The 17,174-nt window shown below is 59.8% G+C and overlaps 1 protein-coding gene across 10 annotated transcripts in view; it reads left to right on the forward strand.

The window, feature by feature from the left end:
- The window catches only part of Rasgef1a (RasGEF domain family member 1A), a 99,283-nt gene extending 84,862 nt beyond the window's left edge, over positions 1–14,421 (forward strand). For 5 of the 10 annotated variants that reach the window (XM_087210746.1, XM_087210744.1, XM_021251631.2 and 2 more), the window contains 12 exons: positions 7,224–7,415; positions 8,242–8,364; positions 9,347–9,484; positions 9,756–9,977; positions 10,285–10,359; positions 10,552–10,644; positions 11,001–11,103; positions 11,181–11,260; positions 11,764–11,955; positions 12,458–12,581; positions 12,808–12,880; positions 13,001–14,421. In XM_087210746.1, coding sequence (XP_087066872.1) covers positions 7,230–7,415; positions 8,242–8,364; positions 9,347–9,484; positions 9,756–9,977; positions 10,285–10,359; positions 10,552–10,644; positions 11,001–11,103; positions 11,181–11,260; positions 11,764–11,955; positions 12,458–12,581; positions 12,808–12,880; positions 13,001–13,025 — 1,434 coding nt within the window. In that variant the 5' untranslated portion in view covers positions 7,224–7,229 and the 3' untranslated portion in view covers positions 13,026–14,421. Of the gene's footprint in view, positions 1–1,825; positions 1,991–7,223; positions 7,416–8,241; positions 8,365–9,346; positions 9,485–9,755; positions 9,978–10,284; positions 10,360–10,551; positions 10,645–11,000; positions 11,104–11,180; positions 11,261–11,763; positions 11,956–12,457; positions 12,582–12,807; positions 12,881–13,000 lie in introns of those variants that run through there. The other 5 variants (XM_087210740.1, XM_087210745.1, XM_087210738.1 and 2 more) reach the window with 4 other exon arrangements.
- The last annotated feature ends 2,753 nt before the right edge of the window (positions 14,422–17,174 follow it).

The raw sequence follows: 17,174 nt of genomic DNA on the forward strand, positions 1-17,174 counted from the left end.
ACGCTGTGTCCCTGCCCTCTGTCCCCTCAGCTCCCCAGTGGCATGGACAGTGTGGATGGAACTTGCACAGGAGGATGTGCCTGTCTGGCTCTCAGGCCCAGGATCTGGGCTTCATCTGTGTAGCTATCTGACTGCCTGGGCCCAGGACACAGCTGCAGAATTTCAAGGGTGGACATCCGCCACCTGTCGGGATCATGGTGGGTCCTGGCGCCCTCCACTGTCCCCTGCCCGCAAGGAGGTGCTCACAGCTCTGTGTTTTCCAGAGGTTGCTTCCAACAGGGACAGGAAAAGGGCTTCCTGCTGTCTACTCTCAGCTGGACACCAGGCCCCTGGCGGACCCCGCTTGGCCTCCCTCCCACCGTCCTGACACTGTTGGCCTGGAGGTCCCACAGGGCAGGGCTTGGTCCTCATGACTGACCCCCTTCTGGTGCCACTGCAGCCATGCCTCTGATGATGCCTCAGGACTCCTGCCACCCTCGGCCTCTCTCCTCGGGCAGCTCACAGGGCTCGGGAGACCCTTGCGCATGCTGGCTGATTGTGAGGGACGAAGGACACAAGGTCCCTGGGGGGAGAGGCGCAGTGAGCGGGGGTCCAGCGTGACCTACTCTGCAGCCTGGCCCTTGGGGCTTGTGGGGGCATTACTATGTGGCCGGTCAGTGATGTGACTGCCCATCTCCACCCACTGCACTTCCAGCCCCGGCTCCCACCACCTTGTCTCCACGCAGAGCACGTTGGCACCTTGCGGGATGGGGGCTTAAGAGCTATGTGGCAACAGAAGTGACAGGCCCAGATGTGGATCTTAGGTGACTCAGTAGCATAGCTGCTCTGTGCTGGTCAGCACTGGTCCTGCAGTGGTGTGGGGTGGGAGCTGGCTACCCTGCCAGGGTCACTCAGTCCTGGGCAGTTTTGGGGAAGGCATGATTCAGCTGCCCAGCATGGCCCTCGGACCCAGGCCAAACTTGGCTTTGTGGCCCCACACTCAGGGTGGCCTCTCCCTGCAGCTCACATTGGCCCTACCACACATCTGACCACAGTGCCGTGGTGCAGGTTCCAGTCCCAGCCCTGCCCCTCAGGAGCTGTGTACTGGGATGGGGGCTTCAGCCCTTAGCACCTTTGTCCTTCATTTGAAGGCCAGAAGCTGGGGCAAGCAGCCTGGGGAGGACAGAGGCGGCCATGCTGAACTGCAGGACACAACCCTGTCCTGCCCCAGAGGCTGTGGCCAGGGACGCACCACGGCCAGCCAAGAGGACGACAGCCCATGCTGTCTTTATTTGTTTCTAAACACACAAAGCAACTTTGCTCCATCCGATAAGATGTCACTTAAAAGAACTGCATGGTCCTCTTCCAACCCCAGCATCCACAGGCAGCCATGGAGTCAGTGCCTCTGACCTGGCCCCGTGTCCTGTCTGTGGCCGAATGCTGGTCATACTCACAGCAGCACCTCCTTCTCCGTCTGCAGAGAATGGCTTGTCCGGGGGCTGGTGGCTGCTTGGGGCGGAGCCTACACAGCCTGCCTGTTCTCCTCCCCCAGGGAGTGTCTCCCAGAAACCTTGGCCTTGGGGAGGCCCCAGGCTGCCCTCATGCGGTGATCCCTGGGGTGGCCTGACCCTGGCCCCCAGGGCTTGAGGGGGAGCGAAGGGTGGAAAGGGCAGGGTCCTCAGAAGTCCCACCTGCCCCACCCGGGCCTCCAGCCTCAAGAATGGGACCATTATAGTGGACAATGACAATCTGTCCCCAGCAGCTGCCAGAAGAAGCTGACTGGACAGAAAAAGAAAAGAGGAGAAAGCCCAGGCTTGGCAGAATTCACATTTGGGAGTGTGAGGGCGAGGGTGAGGTTCCTCAGCCAGTATGGGCAGCACCCAGCACAGGGGGGAACGTTGAGAGCCGGGACATGAGCTTGCTGCAGAGCTTGGGGCCTTGCTCCCGGGACCTGGCCTGTGTCGAGAGGGTGCCTCTCGAGGCTCTGCAGCCACTCTGGAGTCACAGCAAGGTAAACGGAGGCCTGTCATGCATCCTGAGGTGAGGCGACCTTGAGGCGGCCCTCAGCCCCTGGCCAGCTGATGCCCTTGGGCTGGGAGGATGACATGGGGCCCAGGAGCTATCATAGCCCCCAGGACCCACCCTGCAGAGCCCAGGGGCCCCAGGCATAGCCCAGGCCCCCAGGCATCTCCCACCCCACAGGCCAGTGGGGCATGGCCACCTGTCAGGAGCAGGGGCGGCTCCTGTCCACTCTGTGCCTGTGGCATGGCTCACTGCTGTGCTGTGTCAGAGATAAGGGGGTCCAGAGGGACCCAAAGGGCAGTGTCCACCTCACCCTCCACTGGGGCACAGTGGGCAGCTGTAGGACAAAAACTATCATGGTGGCCGATAGCCACTCAAGACCCTTCCCACCATGTGGGGCCACAGACAGGACTGGGACCAGTTGGGGCTTTGGGCTGGGGAGGGGAACGTCCTAGGGGTGCCCCTGCAGGCTGGGCGGGCTGTGGAGGGACCAGGGTGGTGGCAGCTTTGGGGCCCAGGACACTGATGAAGGCACAGCAGGTCCCGAGGCCCACACTAAGCACTTGTGCCCCAGGCCCAGGCAGGGATGGGACTGGGGCCTGGGGGAAGGTGGGGCCAGGGCTAGGGACACAGCTCCAGGGGAGATGGGGATAGTGGGGCACACGCCCACCCCTCCACACCTAGGGTAGGACCCCCCACGCCTGCCCAGCTCTCCTGACTGACTCCCTGAGCCTCCCCAGGCAGGCAGCCCTGACGTAAGAGGTTGCTGGTGCCTGCTGCCTGCTCCAGGGTGTGTGAGGGGCCGGAGGTCCAGGGCAGCTGCCTCACTGGTTTCCAGCTTTGGCCAGTCCTTGCCAGCATGCCTGTGTGAGTGCGTGAATGAATGAACTAGTGAATGAATGAATGAATGAACAAATGCTCAGGGAGCAGGTCTCTGAGCAGCACCCCAGCCCTACCCCCAGGAACCAGATCTCGAGCCCAGGAGGGCGACCTGGTCCCCTCACAGTGGCCCTGGCAGAACCAGCTGTGTCACTGCCCTGCTTCAGGTGGCTGGCATGGCCCCTGTGCCTCTGAGCCAGCCTGGGGTGCCACCCCTCCCAGCCCCTGGGGACCCTCCTGGTGGGTGAGACTGGCAGGAGGTGCAATCTTCAGCTGCTAATTGCGATGCCTGCAGCTTGCTGAGCTAAAAATAGCCTCCGCTCTTGTTGAGTTGAAAAATAGAACCCGCATCGCCGTCTCAGAATGCTGCCCCTCCCACCCCCCATGCACGCAGTCCCCTGTCCCCAAGACACTGGCTGCACGCCTGGGAGCCTGCGCAGGATGCTGTGGGAAGGCACGCTCGCCCACCCCCAGGCAGGAGGCCTGAGGGTCCAGGCCTTCATGGAGCAGTGGGGCAGAGCTGAGGGAGGGGGAGGCAGCACAGGGCAAGCAGCCTGCGTATCCCCAGATGAGTGGTGTCTCCGTGGGCTCTGCTGTGGACAGGAGCGCACCATGCTGGGCACTCTGCCCCCTTGTGGTGGATGTTTGAAGTACACAAGGGTGGCTGACCCGTGGTGTCTGCATTTCCCACCGGTTCCCAGAGCTGCAGACTAGGATCCGGGGACCTAGAATCCTGAGTGTCCTGAGAACGGACGGGTGGATGGAGGAGGCCTGGCCCATCCTGGGTTGGCTGTGCTGGGTGATGTTTGTGACACCTGGCTACCTTCCCACATTGCTGCCTCGGTCCCTCTGGGCTGGACAGACCTGAGTCACAGTCTCCTGGGACTGGACAGGGTGGTGGCATGGGTAAGATGCCACAGACCCTCCAGGGCTCCAAGGACACAGTTCTTGCTCAGCCTGAAGCCCAGCTGGACCACCCTCCCCTGCTCACCTTCTTGCCTGGGTGTGACAACATGGCCCAGGGGGCAGTGCCGTGGTGTCACTGCTCCGGCCAGCATGGCGGGTTGCCAGGCCTGTCACCCTGTGTGCAGGAGTCAGTCTTTCTGGGGGCCACAGGGCCGTGTCGCCCTGCCCATGGGTTGGTCTTTGGTCTGGGGGGCAGGGAGCACATCTAGGACATTCAGGCGCTGTGTGGTCAGGCCCGGACAGGCATGGACACGAAGATGCCGCACATAGCAAGCCCTGCATAGTGAGGCTGGGGCACAGCCGGGCCCCCGGGTCTCCAGGACAGGGCCATTCTGGGGTCCAGAGGCTCCTGGGTGGCAGGTGTCACCCTCCAACTTGACACTGGGACAGGTGGAGGTAGCAAGTGGGAGGAGGACGTTGTTGGGGCACGAAGGGTCCTGGCGTGTGTGGGCCTGACTGCCTCCTCGGGGCAGTGGCCTGGCCTGTTCCCAGAGCAGCTGTGTCTGTCAGGTGCCCGCCTCTGTGCTGCCTGGGATGCTGGGGGCCACGTGGGAAGCGGGTGGGAAGTACACTGGCACCCCACATCCTGCGAGGATGCGAAGGAAGCTTACTGCCCCTTGGCAGCGCCCCACACCTCCCTCCCCTCCTGAAGTCACTGCCCTGGGCCACCAAGGCTCCGCACCAACTCTCAGCTCTGCAGTTCCGAGAGGCTGTGAGCCTGGGCCCCCACTGCTCTGGCACAGCTGTCCCTTACACGTGCATGGGTGTGCGCACTTGTCGGCCCGCGTGTGCACCTGTGTATGAGATTGTGTGCACCTGGTGTGTGACTGTGTGATTATGTGTGCCTGTGTGTGCGGCTGTGTGACGGTGTTCACCTGTGTGTGACTAGGCGTGATCGTGTGTGACCGTCTGTGTGCCTGTTGTGCACCTGCATGTGTTCCTATATTCACCTGTGTGTGTGTTTGCGTTCCCTTGTGTGTATGTGCTGTGGTGGCTGAGAATTCTCAGAAGCCAAGGTGCCTGCCATGTCCCCAGGCCTCTTGCCCCAGGCACCTACTGAAAGGTTGCTGAGTCTGGCCGGCAGGGAGCTGCTGCACTGCTGCCGGGCAGGTGGCCACCTCCATCCCCTTCAAGGCCCAGCAGTGGGACTTGGCCCCCACACAGGGAGGCCTTGACTGGCTACCGGAGCTGGCAGAGGACCCTCCCTCTCCAAGGACCTGGGCCCCAGTGTCTCCACCCCCTGGTGGCCCATGTGTCGTAGGTGGTGGGGAGCTCTTCAGGAAGCTGTGAGTCACTCACACCTTCTCTGTGTCGACTGCTCTATAATTACGAGGTATTGCTTTCCCGTCGGCACAGGATGGCTGTGAGGGCCGCTGGCTGTCGGGTGCAGCCTGCCCCGACACATGCACTGAGGGCCCTGCCTAGCCGGGGCCCTGCCATGCCTGGTGCTGCAGTGGGTTAGGTGCTAGGCACAGCCAGGGCTTCCTGGGCCCTTGAAGACCTCAGAGAGGGGGAGTCCAAGCTCCCCCAGACTCCAGTCAGGCTCCTCAGGATGGCCTTGGGATGTCCCACGTGGTCCTGGTGCACACCTGGCTGGGCACCCAGGTTTGCTGCACAGCACTCTCAGCTCAAATGAGGCCTGGGCTGAGGTTGGGGGGTGGCATGAGCTGCTGGCCTGCGGACCGTGCAGGGCTCAGAGCAGGGCTGGCAAACCTATGGTATGTGTGTTGCAGTGGGCTGTTTTCATCACTGAAAGCTCTAAAAGGTTTGCCACCCCTGGCCTAGAGTGTTGTGTGGGGTCGGCTGTGGGTCCAGGTGCCTGCATGGGTTGCAGGGTGCTGAGCGCACACAGAGGGAACAGCTCTGGGTGAAGTCTGGCATGGCTCTTGCTCACCCAGGCTCCCTGCACACCATGGGTGTTAGGACTGTGCCCCTAGGGCCTCCCACAGCACAGCCTGATGCATCTGCAGAGGGAACACTCCCTCTATGATCCAAGGGTGGGTCCTGATCAAGGTGTGCCTCACTTGTCACCTGGGGACCCACTTTGGGCCTGAGCCTGTGTGAGGCACCAGGCCTAGCAGGATAGGAGTGATGGGGCCACCTGTACCATTCACCACACAGGTGGTCATGGAGCAGCCCTGGGGCCTGTGTAGGGACTCAGGAAGGACAGCTGCTTCTACCTCGAGCCAGCTGCCCAGCCGTACCCAGGAGGCCTCCTGGAGGTGGTGGGCTGCCTGGCCGGTGTGGAGCCCAGGGTTTCCTTGCCAGCTGTGTTCTGCCATTTGCCCACCCGTGCATCTGAGCTCAGGGCCCAGGCCCTTTGCTCCTCAGTGAGGTGCAGGCCCTGGCTGCTGTGGCACGGGGCGAGGCCACCTACTCTACAGCAGCCTTGGGCCTCTGGAGCAGTGGAGCCATCATGGCAACCTGTGCCTGCACAGTGGAGAAACTGAGCCAGCATGGCTCTGGGCTTGTGGCAGTCGGCAAGGCTACCATGGGCCGCTGTCCACCACCTCCTGAGCAAGCTCCTCCCGACAATGGGGCCTTTAAGGGCCACCACACAGGAGCCAGCAAGGTCTCAGGCCTGTGTGGGGCCAGGATGGGCAGAGGGTGGGGCCACCCTGTGTGACCGGCCCACAGTCCCCTGTGGTTGTGCCCACTGCCCTGAGATCTGGGCGTCTCCTGGCCAGCAAGAGGGTGGGCTTCCCAGGTGCTGATCTGCTGCCTTGGGCAGTGGGGAAACAGGCCTGGGGGCTTGCTCCATGTCCCGCCTCCCGAGAGCTCCTAGCAGAGGCTAGGCTGCAGCATGAGGTGGTAGTGGAGGGATACTGTAGTCCCTGCCTGGATAACCAAGCCCTGCTGGGCTCTGCCCCCTCACAGCCCTCTCTCATTCTGAGTCCTGGGTCTTCCCTGGCCCCGGCCTGGGCTTCTTCTCTGTGTTCAGGGTCTGCCCTCTTATGCCACACCCAGCCTACCAGCTCCCCTGGGTTATGGCAGGATATGCCCTCAGGTTCTGATACTGCCCTTGGTCCCTGCTAATGCCAGGCTGGGAACGTGGTCAGCCCAGGCCTCAGACCACTATCCCGCCTGCCCCTTCCACATATTTGGGCTGCAGGACCTGATACCGGCTGTCTTCATGCCTAGGACCTGTCTTCTCCTGGAAGCTGCATGGCCAACACCAACCCTTGCCTACCTGGGTCGGGTCCTGTGCTTTCTCCACTTCTCTCTATACTCACCCTCTGCCTGGGTGCCACCCCAGGGTCAGGCCTGGTATGCAGGAGCAGGAGCCAAAGACACATTCCTCAGACCCCACACACTGCTGCAGGCTTTTGGGAGGAGGCCCACAGTGCCCCAAGCCTCATGGCCTTGTTCCTCCACAGGAAACTATGCCCCAGACATCTGTGGTCTTCTCCGGTATCCTTGGGCCCGGTGGTAGCGGACAGGTGCAGCCCGGCATGGGGGAGAGGGGCAGTGGCGCTGGGGACCTCATCTTCCAAGACGGACGCCTTGTCTCCGGGTCCTTGGAGGCCTTGATGGAGCACCTGGTCCCCACTGTGGACTACTACCCTGATGTGAGTGCCTGGGCCTGGGGAGGAATGCAGGGGGACTTGGCTCGGGGTCAGGGGACAAAGCTGCAGAGCAGCAGGGGACACTGGGGCTAGGCAGCTGGGACGGCCCCTGGGGCACTGGAGGCTGCCAGCCCCAGGGGAGGGAAGGACATGTAGGAACAGAAGCCTGGTTTGTGCATGAGACCCCCGGTCCGGAAGGAGAGGGGTCAGCCACCTGAGCAAGGACCCATGGTTCTGTCTCCACCCTGGTTACAGAGACCATCCCCTTGTTTGCCTGCTGTGGAGCAGGATGCCAGCTGGGCATTCTCGCCCCTCACCATGAGGACAGTCATGGCCCTGAAGTCCACACAGTGTGGAGATGCAGGGCCAGTGCCTTTGCCTGGCCCAGGTGTGTGGGCAGATGTGTCCATTATGGCCATGCCCGTCTGTCCACCTAGCTCAGGCTCAGGGGTAGAGCCAGGAGCAGGCACCCTAGACTGAGAAAGGCCTGGCCACTCAGAGCAGTGTCCCCGGGCACACGCTTGCTTGTGGAGGTGGTGGGGCTCAGAGCTGGCAGGGATGCTCCTGTTTACAGGCCACGCCCCCACTGACCAGCCCTGCCCTTGCCATGCGAGCCATGCCCCCCGCCGGCTGGGCTTTCTCTGCCACACGAAGCCCCCATTCCTCAGCTGGGCTCCACCCCGCAGGCCTCTGGGTCGTCCTGGGGCACAAGGTGGGTAGAGCAGCAGTCAGGAGAGGAGGGTGTAGGGACTCCAGCAGTGCCATGCCCGAGGTGGGGGCCATGCAGGTGCCCCTTATGGCATGGCCTGTGTTCTATGTCCCTCCCCAGAGGACATTCATCTTCACCTTCCTGCTGACCTCCCGAGTCTTCATGCCCCCGCACGACCTGCTGGCCCGCGTTGGGCAGATCTGCCTGGAGCAGAGGCAGCAGCTGGAGCCTGGGCCTGAGAAGGTGAGTTGGAGGGGAGCTGCTGGGGAGGCAGTTGCCGGCACCCTTGGGTGGCAGCTGAGAGCTTCTGCCAGGCTGCAGCCCTGAGTCTTCAGTCACACTGGCAGCCCTGCTGGCAGAGGCAAGGGTGGGTTAGGCTGGTGGCAGAGCCCAGGTGTAGTTCCCCTAGGCTGGTGCCTGCTCACTGCAGGCATCCTCAGCATCACTGACTGGAATGCCCAAAAGCCCCCGCTGGCCCCCAGGTCCCAGGAACCCAGCATTCCTGCAGAAGGCTGCCGTGAGCTGTTCTGGCTACCCTTTGGCTCTGCCTGCATGGCCAGGCACCTGACACAGGTGTGCAGATGAGGCTGCGGGCGCCCTGTAGCCCATCTGTTTCCTCAGGGTGGCTGGCTGCAAGTAGCACGTCCCAGGGCACCTGCCAGCCACAGTGTCCAGGTCCCCAGAGCAATAGGCAGTCACCCTGCACTGTGGGATCAGTTTGGCCTAGGGTAGGGCAGGCAGCGAGCGAGGAGGGCTCGTGGGAAGCTCTGGGGCATGGAGGGGTTTTGGTCTTCGTGGTGTCTGGTGTTCTGGGGGTCAGAGTGAGCACCACATCCCTGCCTTCCTCCCTGGGCAGAGGTCCCACAGCATCTTCTGAGCAGGACAGTCACTTCCCTCACCCCTCTGCCCTTTGTGGGCATGCAGTGGCCTGGGTGATGCACAGTCGAAGCCCAGTCCAGCAAGGCCAGCGTGCCATGACAGGGACGGGTGGAGAGTTTCATTTAACGCTATTGAACTCATGCTTTTTACGCACGATGTATAATTACAATAAATGAAACCAGTGCTCTGTGTCAGGGTGGTGATGGAGTAGGGCTTTGAAAACGCATTTAAGTGATAAAGCTGACCCCAGGGGCTGGAAAACACACAGGAGTCCCTTGGTGGGGTGGGGATGGCTGCTGTCTCAGGGTTCAGGCTGACTGGGGGCCTCACTGTCTACACTGCCCAGGCCAAGCTGAAGTCCTTCTCCGCCAAGATCGTGCAGCTCCTGAAGGAGTGGACAGAGGCCTTTCCCTATGACTTTCAGGATGAGAAGGCCCTTGGCGAGCTCAAGGCCATTGCGTACCGCGTCACCCAGTGTGATGAGGTGAGGGTGTGTGCAGTGGCCTCGGGAAGGAGGGGTTGAGGGACAGCCCCATATGTGGCTACAAGGGACCCCGCCATGCCCCCAGGTGGTGGCTCAGCTGGTGAGCTGTGGGCTAGGCTCACTCACAACAGTGCACGTGCAGCAGCCATGGATGTCTCCTGGCCCAGGAGTGGGCTGCGTGCATGCAGGTCTGGGTGGTTGCATCCCAGAGGTGGGGGTCCCTCTGTGGTGGGTGGGCCCTGGTGGCATCCTTACTGTCCCCCACCGGCAGGAGAATGGCACAGTGAAGAAAGCCATCACACAGATGATCCAGAGCCTGCTGCTGTCCTTGGCTGCCCGGAGCCAGCTTCAGGAGCTGCGGGAGAAGCTGCGGCCACCAGCTGTGGACAAGGGGCCTGTGCTGAAGGCAAAGCCGCCGGCAGCACAGAAGGACATCCTGGGCGTGTGCTGTGACCCCCTGGTGCTGGCCCAGCAGCTGACCCATATTGAGCTGGTCAGTGCCTTGCACTGCCTGGGTGGGCAGCCACATTCACCCCCACAGGGCTAGGGCTGCTGCCACAGAGATCCTGCTGGCCACACTGGTGTCCCAGGCTGCTGTCTGTGTGCACAGGGCAGCGGGTGTCTCTGCCTGCACTGGGCCCCAGGAGCACAGCAGCCCCGGGAATGGAGGGGCTGGCTGGTAGGTGCTGTGGTGGCCCCAGGATGGAAGGTTGGTGTGGTGGGAGTGGAGGGCACTGCTCCAGTGCGCCATCCCCTCTTCAGGCAGGCGGGCAGGTGACTTTCCTTTGCTGTCCCCACAGGAGAGGGTCAGCAGCATTCACCCTGAGGACCTGATGCAGATCATCAGCCACACAGATTCGCTGGACAACCACAGGGTGGGTGGGCCAGGCATGGCACTCTCTGGGTCCAGGGAGGGGTTCTTCTAGTGCCTGCCTTGGGGTTGTGATGGACGCACAGCGTGCTCATGCTTGGCAGGCCTGGCTGGGCCTAGGTGGGGGACCAGGGCCGGCATGGGGTTCACTGTCCAGCCAGGGCCCTCGGAACCTGTGACCTGCCTTACCCTTCAGTGCCGAGGAGACGTGGCCAAGACTTACAGCCTTGAGGCCTATGACAGTTGGTTCAACTGCCTGAGCATGCTGGTGGCTACCGAAGTGTGCCGGGTAAGCGCCAGGGCGGGCAGTGCTGAGGTGTGCCAGGTGAGCATCACAGCAGGGCGGCAACTGGCCCTGCACTCCAGGGAGGCCCCAACACCTGCTTCATCTGACTCAAGGTGGAAGATGTGACTTTAGAAGGAAATGCACGAGGTGCCCACTGCCGGGGCTGAGGCAGTGCCTGACCCCTACTCTAGGGGTCTTAAAGGGCCAGTGGCACCCCTGTGGCCAGCAGCCTTCCCCCAGCCTGGGGTGGGAGCTTCACTGGTCCTCGGGCCCCCAAGGCAAACTGAGCAGGGCAGAGTGCGTCTGGGGTCTCAGGCCCTGCGTCCGGTGGTGCCCTGCTGAGCTGCCCCGACACGCAGGTGGTGAAGAAGAAGCACCGGACCCGCATGCTGGAGTTCTTCATCGATGTGGCCCGTGAGTGCTTCAACATCGGGAACTTCAACTCCATGATGGCCATCATCTGTGAGTGGCCGGGCCAGCCTGGGCAGGGGCCCTGCTGCCTCCTCTATGGACCCTGACCCCTGCTACTGTCCCTGCAGCTGGCATGAACCTCAGTCCTGTGGCACGGCTGAAGAAGACGTGGTCGAAAGTCAAGACGGCCAAGTTTGACGTCCTCGAGGTAGGTCTCCGGATGCAGTGCCCTTACCCTACATAGCATCCTGCATGGGCCAGGGCTCCAGGGAGAGGTGGGGCTTCCTTCTCACTCTGCCTTCAGGCGGCGGGTGCCCAAGCACCCCTTGATTTCTGCAGGGAACCCAGAGGACTGGTGTCACAGTCTGACAGAGGGGACCCTGCCCACTGAGCAGCCTGATGGCCTCTTTGGGCGATGTATCCTTGTCCTTGGTCCCCTGGGCAGCCAGGAGGTTGGGAGACCAGATCATCTGTGGCTCTGCCTAGATGTGTCTGAGAATGAAATCCATCTTATTGCAAAACGTTTACGTCTTATGGAACGCCTCGGATCTGGGAGGTGTCGAGGTGCCCAGAGGAAGGGAGAGCTGGGGACACGATGGGTGTGAGCAGGGCCGTGGCCACCACAGTCTGCAAGGCCCTGACTCAGTAGGCACCTGCTCCAGGATGCCCCAGGGTGGTCTGGGGCTCAGCAGTCCCCTACCCTGCCTGCAGCACCACATGGACCCATCCAGCAACTTCTGCAACTACCGCACGGCCCTGCAGGGCGCTACGCAACGGTCCCAGACGGCCAACAGCAGCCGAGAGAAGATCGTCATTCCTGTGTTCAACCTCTTCGTCAAGGACATCTACTTCCTGCACAAAATCCACACCAACCACCTGCCCAATGGACACATCAACTTCAAGGTGCCCAGCGTGGCGGCTGAAGAGGCCATATTTTCTTTCCTGAGCCCGCTGGGGCTCTGAAGGGCTGTCAGGGTGGGCGGGCTGCTGTCCAGCAATGAGGCCTGAGGTGTGGCCCCTGCCTTCTAGGGGCGACCTGGTCACAGAGCTTGGGCTGTGGCAAGCTGTAGTGACCCAGGGTGCTGACTTCAGCGCCAACCTCACCGGAGAGCTGGAGGGGCTGCCCTAGGCCCTAGGTTAGGAGGACTTTGGGCAAGAAGAGGAGGGCAGGATAGGGTGCCTGGGGAGGCCTGTGTGGCCCTGGGCAGGTGTGTGGCTCCTGCTTGGGCCTGAAAGGGAGACAGCAGGGCAGCAGGACAGAGGGCCTTGAGGACTGGGCCAGCTCTGAGGCTCATGGCCAGCATGGCTGCAGGTTGGCCATACGGACCCAGCCTAGGTCCCTGCCTTTGACCACGGGTTTTAAGCTCAGGTTGACAGACATCCCACTGGCCTTGTGTCCCTTCAGAAGTTCTGGGAGATCTCCCGGCAGATCCACGAGTTCATGACCTGGACGCAGGTGGAGTGCCCCTTCGAAAAGGACAAAAAGATTCAGAGCTACCTGCTCACAGCACCCATCTACAGTGAGGAAGGTGAGCGCCCCAACTCCACCCAGGCCCGAGCCTTGAGGACACCCAGGCCACCAGCCAGGAGGGTCTGTGGGCAGGTGGGTGTGGGCAGGTGACAGAGGACAGGAGAGGTTGCCAGGAGGAGGATATGCTGGAGTCCCCAACAGGCAGCCTCAGACGCTTGCTGTGACAGCTGGGCACGGTGGGCAGACACCAAGGGCGCGGGTTCTAAGGCCTCCCCACCCTTCAGCTCTCTTCATCGCCTCCTTTGAGAGTGAAGGCCCCGAGAATCACATGGAGAAGGACAGCTGGAAGGCCCTCAGGTAGGAACTCAGGGACAAAAGGCCACCCGGAGGACGGTGGGAGGCTGGGCTGTGTGGCAGGAAGGCCCCGCCCTTGGTGCTCCTGCAGGAGACTGAGCGCCTCTGTGCCCTGTCTCGCAGGACCACGCTGCTTCACAGAGCCTGAGTGGGTCGCCTGCACCTGCACCTGCGGACGCCAAGACGCTCACGTGTGCGCTGTCTCAGTGGATGTGGGTTGAGACCAGGAGGCCTCACTGGTTGGGGTCCATTTTGTATATAACTTTTATGAAAAAGAAAATGGTAATTATTTCATGCATCAACCTTTGGCACTTACAAAGATTTTTGTTTATTTTGAGTAACAGGGCAGGGCCCTGCTTTGGGGAGGGGTGGGGAAAGAGTATCAAGGGAGATGGTATCCACGATAGCATCTTCTAATGAAATGTAGAGTTTTATTTTCTACTTTGATTATGAACATCTTATGAGAAAATATTTAGAAAAACCCAACCAAAAGCAGCAGCGTGAGCCCTGCCTGCTCGAACGCCTTCCCAGCCAGTCTCTGATGTCAGGTTAGTGCCTTACAGGGTACTGGGGTCCGGTCTTTCTGCTCGAGCTCTGCCCTGGCAGCAGCTCCTGGGGAGGGGCTGGGGCGGCCGGAGGGTGGCAAGCCTTTGATGCAGGCTTTCCAAAGTTTACATTTTCATTTTCTTTATCAGGGATTTAGGGGTCAGGGAGGGCAAAGGGATGGCCTGGCAGTGTGTTTTCTGTGAGACTGCAGCTTGCAGATTCTTTAATTGCATTTTGGAAAAGAACAAATGTAAAACAACAGGGGAGTGAGTCCTGGCCTCCCGTTAGGGAGTTTAACTGAAAAGCACCCTGGGCTGTCATGAGATCAGAGTAGACTTGGGGAAGGTGATGTTCAAAGCTGCTCCTGAAACCCCGCAGAGGGACGAGGAGCCCCATTGGGTGTGTGTGCAGTGGCCAGTGCACACAGTCAGAACCCAAAGATAGCCAGTCAAGTCTGCTGGAGTCCTTTCCATGAAACTGCCCAATCGGGACGGGTCCGCATGCCCACCTGAGGCACCCACCCGTGTCTCACGATGACCCAGCACGAGCCCTGGGTCAGTGGCGCTGTCACCCACGGCGACTGTCTCCCCCGGAGCACCTTGCCCTGCCCTCTCCTGGCTCTGAGGGCCTGAGCTGCACGTGCCCGGGTGTCTGCACTTTCCTGCCCATGGGACGGATTGCACAGGACAGTGCATACTGCTCTGTTTACGCTTTGGGATAAGAAAGGCTCAAATTGAGAATATATATTTGGATACAAAGTTAGAACATTTCCCTGTGTGTTGAGGAGCCTTCATGTCAGTGTGTGCTTGGTCTCAGTTCCAGTACTTGGAACAGTGTCCATGTTTGCTACTTTCCTTTCCTGATTTGATACATAGCCTAACTTTGATGTTTTGGTCTCTGGAGATGATCTCTGAGTATAAAGCTGTACCATAATGCAGGATGTCAATTTAGGTGTGATTGGTCATACTTGCATCAATAAAAGAACACGTTGTTCCCCACCTACTTGCGCTCCTGTGTGTCGTGAAGCTGGGCTCTGGAGGGAAAGGGGAGGGGAGAAGAAAAGGGAAGGGAGGGAAAGGGGAGGAGAGAAGGGGAGGAGGGAGAAGCGGGGAGTTGCCAGAACCTACAGTGGCCCTGGTGGGCTGCACAGGGAGCTTCCGTCTGCAGCTGAGTGCCATGGTCTGCTGCCTGGACAGAGCTCCAGTCCTCCCTCAAAGCACACTGCAGTAGATGTCACTGCCTGCAGCTGTGCATGGTCACATGTTTGGGGGACCCCCCCCCTTAAACGAGGTCACAGAGGCCTCTTCCCTGTACGGTTAGCTGGCACCTTGGCATGGTGGGTGCCGTAAGTTGCACACATAACAGGATGTGCTGAGGGCACCCTAGCCTGGGAAAGGAAGAGGGGAAGCTGGTGCCTTGCTCCTCCAGTCTGCCATTCTCTGTTGGCGACAGCCCACTGTTTGAAGCCCTCGCTACAGCTCTGTAGGGCTTGAGGAGCTCAGTGTCTGGGGTCCTGAGAGGCCAGTGCTACCTGACAGGAAGCTGTCCGCCGTGGCAGGTCGTCCTGTGGTTGCACACCCCCCGGTGCTGGTCCTGAGTGCCTGTGGGCACTGAGCGCTGCAGAGTGGCCAGCACGCCCATCTGTGTGGTGTCAGTGGGTGGGTGGCACCGATGGGCTCCTCTGTGCAGTGGCTCTTGGGCTGGTATCAGGCCAGCAGCCCAGTGTTCCTCACAGGGCCACTGAACCAGGCAGCTCACTTCCCATCACTTCTTGCACCCGTCAGCACACCAGCTTCCCCCGGGACTCCCATGAGTGGAGGCTGTGCCCAGGCTGCCCCTCCCCACGCACTCGGCAACACCCTGCCTGTGCGCTGGTCTGGTGTCCTGGGTGCAGCTGGTTCCTCTGCAGCAGTGTCCCCTCCAGCCTCACTCGCTCAGGGAAACATCCCTGCAGGAGACCCGCGTGACTGGATGCACACACACTCACTCCAGGGAGGCCAAGCAGCTCAGGGTTGGAGCTGAGGATGGGAAGGGAGCTCTGGGCCCAAGGCCTGGTTCCCAGCTGGCATGAATCACGTAGCTCTTCGTGCTCCACTTGCTCAGAGTTAAATGGGGATGATCATCTCTGTCATGGGTTGGAACAGGGTGTAAACCTGACTACAAGCACCCTCTTACAGGACGCTTGAGATCCTGAGGCAAAGACACACTACCATCACAAAAGAGCCACTTCATGGTTAAACTCAACCACAAGCTTAACTGGGGGAAGAATTCCCGTAAATTTGGAATTTAAAACAACTCTTTTTTGGTACTGGGAATCGAACTCAGGGCCTTGCGCTTGCCAGGCAGGCACTGTGCCACAGAGCTACATCCCCAGTCCTAAATCAACTTTCTAAACACACACCCTACAACCCACCCACAGCCAATTTAGATCATGTCTAATACAGTATCCCTCTGAATCCCCCAAAAGAAGTCCTAATACCATCAGGAAGCCAAGGAAGGGGCCGTCTGGGTACCCAACAGACCTGGGACCCTGGCACACGTCTTCAGCAGTCACCAGAAATCACACCTCATGCATCAGGCCCCATGCATTCCCAGCACCCCAAGGGACCTGGTGTGCTCCTGCTGGGGATGAGGAGGAGGGCACTGGCACCCAAAGAAACACCCCTTAGCATGACAGTGAGCTTGAAACCAACTGTTGCCCCCAGCTCATTGTAGGGCTTTAGGGGAACTGTGTGGGTGAACCAGGGCTGTGAGCTTCACAAGGTTGTGCAGCACAAATCATGGTGTACCAGACTTTAAGCAGAAGCAAATATATGACCTATATTCTAGGTTTAAAAATCTCTCCTTGGTCCTGTCTCATCTTTTGTTATTCCTCCCCATTGGGTTTTAAGCATCCAATTATTGCAGTTTTCATTTCTACGTGTTCTATTTGATTTTTTTCACAATCTGCTCGGCCATGATTCAGATGAAATTACCATTACACGACACAGAACACAGCCAAGAACTCGGGCGTGAGGTATGGAGGCTGCAGTGATGGTTTCAGTACGTGACACAGAGCCACCGAGGAAGGGCTAGGCAGACAACACACAAGCACACTACTGCTGAAAGGCGGCAATTCCAGGAGCCTAAAGAATCTCAAGCAGGATCAGAAAAAGTTCATGTACAGACACTCCAGAGGGACAGAGGACAGACAGGAAGAGGGGGCTGCAGGAGACCAGAGGACGCCCATCCATCCATCGCTCCAGACCAGCACCATGCAGGTAGCCCACAGGGGAAACTTCCAGTCCAGCAGGTGGGAGGAACACCTGGTGTGGCTGAAGAGAACAGCCAATAGGACTGTACTCTCAAAACACAGTGCCTGAATGAAGACATGAAGATGTTTACAAGCAAACTGAGACGGAGTCTGCGATTAGCACCTTTACCAAAGAAAGTCTTGGATCCTCCTGCAACTCATGGGCAGAAATTACTTCCATATCACATGGTCTCTCTTATACGAGAAACTCAATATTTACACAAAGTGCAAAATAAAAAACAGACAAGAGGGAAAAAGAGAACAAAGTTATTGTAATACAGCATGGAGAATGTATCTAAAAGTGTAGCTAGGGCCGGGGAGTTAGCTCAGTGGTGCCGCCACCTGCCTTGCAAACGTAAGGACCCAAGTTTGATCCCGGGTACCAAAAAAAAAAAAGTGTAGCTTGACTCAGTATAATTGTCTTGGGTGTTTTACAGGTTTTTGGCCTGCTATTAATCT

The sequence above is a fragment of the Heterocephalus glaber genome, unplaced genomic scaffold (assembly GCF_053883595.1).
Source record: "Heterocephalus glaber isolate CG9 unplaced genomic scaffold, H.glaber_assembly_v1.0 deba00001195, whole genome shotgun sequence".
Taxonomy (NCBI): Eukaryota; Metazoa; Chordata; class Mammalia; order Rodentia; family Bathyergidae; genus Heterocephalus; species Heterocephalus glaber.